The sequence below is a fragment of the Crocodylus porosus genome, unplaced genomic scaffold, assembly GCF_001723895.1.
Source record: "Crocodylus porosus isolate Cpor-Errol unplaced genomic scaffold, CroPor_comp1, whole genome shotgun sequence".
NCBI lineage: Eukaryota > Metazoa > Chordata > Crocodylia > Crocodylidae > Crocodylus > Crocodylus porosus.
In genome coordinates, this window is record NW_017728947.1 from 77792744 (window position 1) to 77797452 (window position 4709).

General features: G+C 47.0%; 2 protein-coding genes across 2 annotated transcripts in view; one reads left to right on the forward strand and one right to left on the reverse strand.

The window, feature by feature from the left end:
• Window positions 1-4658, reverse strand: part of SNW1 (SNW domain containing 1) — a 22341-nt gene extending 17683 nt beyond the window's left edge. The window contains exons 1-3 of the mRNA XM_019552124.1: window positions 4556-4658; window positions 3351-3504; window positions 1446-1607 (exon numbers count right to left, since the gene is read on the reverse strand). Of these exons, the coding sequence (XP_019407669.1) occupies window positions 1446-1607; window positions 3351-3504; window positions 4556-4569 (330 nt within the window). The 5' untranslated portion in view covers window positions 4570-4658. The remainder of the gene's footprint in view (window positions 1-1445; window positions 1608-3350; window positions 3505-4555) is intronic.
• ADCK1 (aarF domain containing kinase 1) overlaps window positions 4523-4709 on the forward strand; it is a 133605-nt gene continuing 133418 nt past the window's right edge. Inside the window, exon 1 of the mRNA XM_019552120.1 lies at window positions 4523-4558. The gene's annotated coding sequence lies outside the window, so the exon portion shown is untranslated. The remainder of the gene's footprint in view (window positions 4559-4709) is intronic.

Sequence of the window (4709 nt, forward strand, 5' to 3'; positions counted from 1 at the left end):
AGCATATAGAGGCAAGGCACCGGTGCGGGCTATGAGAGCCGCAGGCGACAAGCCCCAGGGTGGGCGAGAACACAGGAGATAGGCCCTAATGTGGCGGGGGCTGCGGGAGAAGCGAGGGGGCACCCATGAGGGCGCAGCTCTGGTACAGTAAGACCCCATGCCGAGGAGGGCAGGAAGGCAGCTTCCCATTAATGATATACCAACAAGACATGGCAGGTGAGACGGAGGGTGCATTCAAGACCCAATCTGGCATGGTAGGTAGGGGTGCTAGGGGAGGTCACGGCACCCCCAGAGAGCGTCCTGCCACGGTGTTCACACTCCTTCAGCTCTTGATACATTTAGAGAAGTTAGACACCTTGCTTGTCTACCTCAGGGGAACATAATACCTGTAACACCGCCCTCATTTTCATGGAAAACCTAGGTAGGTCATGCCACAAAAAATCCTGTCTTCCAGAACAAATATCCATACCACCCCCACAACCAATTTTTAAGTCAGGCCTCTGCATTTTATTCTCTTTTCAAGTCTCCTTTGGTTACCTTTGCCTCTGCAGGTAATATACTTTGGGAAAGAAACAGTCAAACATCTGGTCTAGTCAAGCCTCACTAATCTCTCCAGCCCCAACACCTGCTTAAGGAAAATTAAAGCTTTAATGCATTCTACCATCCACATCCGCCCCTTCTGAAGCAGACCTCCTCAATAATGGGGGCTGGGTAGTTTGACAAATCATTCTCTCAATGTCAGTTCGGACATCACAACACCTAATTTCAGTTTTGCCAAGTCTCCTCCCACCCAAGTCAATAGGAGTTTTGTCACAGATTCCAGTAGGAGCAGTACTAGGCCCCAAGTGCCTTAAGAATGTGGCAGTCTTAAGTCCTGTAGCACCAGCAATGCAAGAGAAGGCAAGAAAGATACAATTCTAGTGCAAAAGATGAATATGCAGAAGACTATCAAAAATGTCAACTCTTACAAAAAAAGTATGTTGGTATATTCTTCTGGAAGTTGAATTTGTGCTGCTGCCTGTATTTTATAACTTGGAGAGAGAGAAACTTCTATTTAAACCTGGATCACTGAAGTCACTTAAGGCTTCCTGCCAGGATTCCCCCCTCACAGCCTTGCTTCCTTTCTGGCACCCTATAAAGGAGGTTTATTAAACTCCAGCATAAAGCCAACCAGCAGACAACGTCCACGTAGGCAGCAAACAGCTATATTACTTTCTCTCTTGGTTGAAAAAGTTACTAATTATAGTTACAAAACGATCATATCACCATATCTTCTGGGTTACACTGTTCCACACTGTTCAGCATTACTTCAACTCCTAATCTTTTAACAAATCTAGTTGCTATCTAAATACCAAAATGATGATTGCCTATTGAAACAGGTCTAACCCAATCCAACTGAAGCTTCCATACACACAACCCTCATTAAGCATCTAAGAAGCTATTACCTTGTCCTTTGACTGTCCTTGTCGAGCTATAGCATCATATTTTATTTTTCCTTCCGCATCCACTTGAACTGCCAGAGCATTGGACATTTTCTTCTTTCGGCCCATATCCAATGGGTACTGGGCCACATGGATTTCTGGAAAAGCCCCTCCATCTCCAAAATCCTACACAGGAAAGAAACAGAAGTGTATAGTGAATAAAGCACGTGGGATAACTTTGTCAGTGTTTTCCAGTATGAAGCAGAAGCAGGAACTGCTTTGGTTTCCAGCACATTGACCCTGCTGTCAGTGTCAGAGTTACAGTGCACCACAGCATACTGTTTGGGTGGGTAGCAGAATTTGGATTTTTTTTTTTTTTTAAACAGGAGCCACCAATATGCGTTTATCTCCCTCAGAGAAATATCTACAATTATCTGTTATACTAAACAGGGGTCTATTGCCCCGACTGGAATAAGCATGCATTATCATACTAGTGATTCACATGTGAATTCCTCTCCAATTTATTATTTGTATCAGCATTTTTAACATTTGTGATCTTTACCACTATAATGAAAAGTGTTTGTGGACCTATGAAAGGCACAAGATTCACAGGCCTTCTGCTGAGGATCTGTATTTACCACACACAAAAAAAGTACAACTTTTTTTTTTTAAAGGCAAATTTATTCTGCTGCTAAATGACCAAACTTTCCTGCTAACGCTTATAGTGGGCATAGTAGGAATGCCCAATTCTAAGTTATCAGACTTCTCCAGCATGACATGCACTATCACTTGGGTAAGAATTACAGACCCCTATACTTTTTATTATTCCCCCTTTCATGTAATACACGAGAGCTAAAGCACTTAATAAACTGATGAGACTGATATCTTGAGCTAGGCTATCATGAGTCAGTAACAGTTAAGGCACATACAGGATTAGTTGTCCCAGCATGCTAAGAACAATCTTATAAGGGAGGAGAAATGCAACATGATGCACTCGCAGTGAGGTGCTTCAGTGTTTTCATCCATGAAATGTTTTCAATCATTCATTCAATGTTTTCATCCAGTTTCATCCATGGTCATTTTTAAATATTTGGGCTGATTTGTAGTGAAATATATTTTATATTACATTGATGAACTACATGGAAGATTTTGTGAAAACCCAGAGGGTGAATGAAATACCATATGGGTAAATTTGCTATGAAAAAGCGAGCTATAAACATTAGTGCACGGGTTGTCAACCGGGGGTACGCGTACCCCTGGGGGTACTTGAGAAGGCCCTAAGAGAGTACACATGGGTAGGCAGCAATGAAGCACCACCTGCCCAGCCAGATCTGAGGGGAGGCGGGGGGAAGCTTGCACGCAGCGGCTGCCACTCTGCATTTGGCTGCGCACCACCCCCTCCACCAGCGACGAGTGGTTCCATAAGTTACGCTGTATAATGCGTTCTTAAGAGGTTTCTAAAGTATGCAATACAATAAAAGCCATGTTATCTGGCACTTTTATTAACCAGCATGTTCTATTACCCAGCACGCTGGTCGACACGGCATAAGTGAAACTGGAAGTCCACTTCATCAACTTTGTGGTACGGCCCCTTCCTTGTCCCCCAGAAGAATGATGCCAGGGAGTGAAAGCCTGGTACCAGCCCAACCAGGCAAAGATTCCTCTCCAGTAACCAGCATATTTGGTTATCCTGCACCCCCCATTCCCCATGGCTGCTGGATAATAGAGCTTTTACTGTAATAAACCAAATGAAAAAATAAAACACACATCCACCTAGCCTGTTGAACATACAGCCAATTCCCACACAGCCAGGCTCACACAATCCTCCGTGATGTAATCCAAGTGCTTAGAATTCACCTCTGCTTCAAAAAGAGAAGAACAACTTTTCAGGGAAAGAGACTTCATTAGAGCATGAATTTAAATATTTACCTCCAGCATTCGTGGTATCCATCCTTTCCGATAACCATATGGAGGCGGTTCTCTGCGTGATGAAACCAGTGCCGTTTGTCTTGATCGCTGAGCTCTTGCTCTTTCTTCTAATTCTAGCTGGTCCTGAGACAGCTGAGTTGGAGCTGGCAAAAAACTGCAAAAATGGGAGAAGGAATTTTAATCTTATATTCTCACATTCTCCACACCTAAGACTGAATGCAGTACTTGATTCTGCTACTACGGTATTCAAAATAATTGCTTATCTGTCCCTGGTCTGTATTGGATCATAAGCAATGTACAATACTTGAGCATTTCACTTTCCAGTTATGCAGCAGCTACTCTGGAGTTTAAATGGAGAAAAGAACACAATCTCTCCCCACCAGGCCAAAAGATTTCTATGGGGTTTGATAAAACCATCATCCACATTTGCACCCCACTGTCTGAACAAAACCAGGGCAGGAGCCATATCTACCTTCTCTTTAGCAAGGTAAAAAACAAGCTTGGAAAACCCTACACAAGTCTGCATCTAAGTATGCTTTCCACTGCTCTTGACAACAATGTGAAAAATACCTAAGTTTCAAGCATTTCCATACCTAAGTGACTAATGAAAAAAAAAAAAATTGTTTCTACCCTATGTGTGGTGCAAAGCACTAGGCCCTAGGAGGGCTTCCCCTTTACATAGTGCTCCCTTGTCCCTTCAGGACAGAAGTGGAAGATCACAAATTTTGGGGAAGCCCGTGCCCGCCCTGGGCTCCTACGGCAACCCCCGTGCCCTTCCTCAAGGAGGGGCCTGTCTGCCTGCCTGGTAACAAAGCCCTTTCTGATCCCGCCAAGGTCTGAGGAGCCTGGAGAGCAGCTACCGGGGCGTAGCGGGGTCTGCCCGCTCCTGGGGCAGGGGGCGCTCCCCACCGAGCAACCAGCCGCCCCCTACACGGGGAAGCCGGTCGGGGGGAGATAAGGGGGAGCGGCTGCCCTCGCACAGGGCAAGGCGGCGGCAAGGGGCTTTTCCGCCCCAGCGCGGGGCGCTCAGTACCGCCCATGGCCCTCGGCGGCCCCGGGGGCGGCGCCTGCCTCCGAAGCGGGCGCTCCCGGCTGCGGGCCGGGGCCCCTGGAGCAAGCCCACTCCGCCACAGCCAAGGAGGACTGAGGCCGGGCGAGGGAGCCCCCAACCCCGCACCGGGGCGCACCCGACCGGCCACACCGACCTGGTGAGCGCCATCTTGTCACCTCCTTCCTCTTCGCCAGGCTCCGGGCCGTGAAGAGAAGCCGGGTGCCAAACCGAGCAGACGCGGCGCGAAAAGGCTTCTGGGAGTTGTAGTCTCTATTCCGCGGGACAGTGCCATGACCCATTGCGCAGGC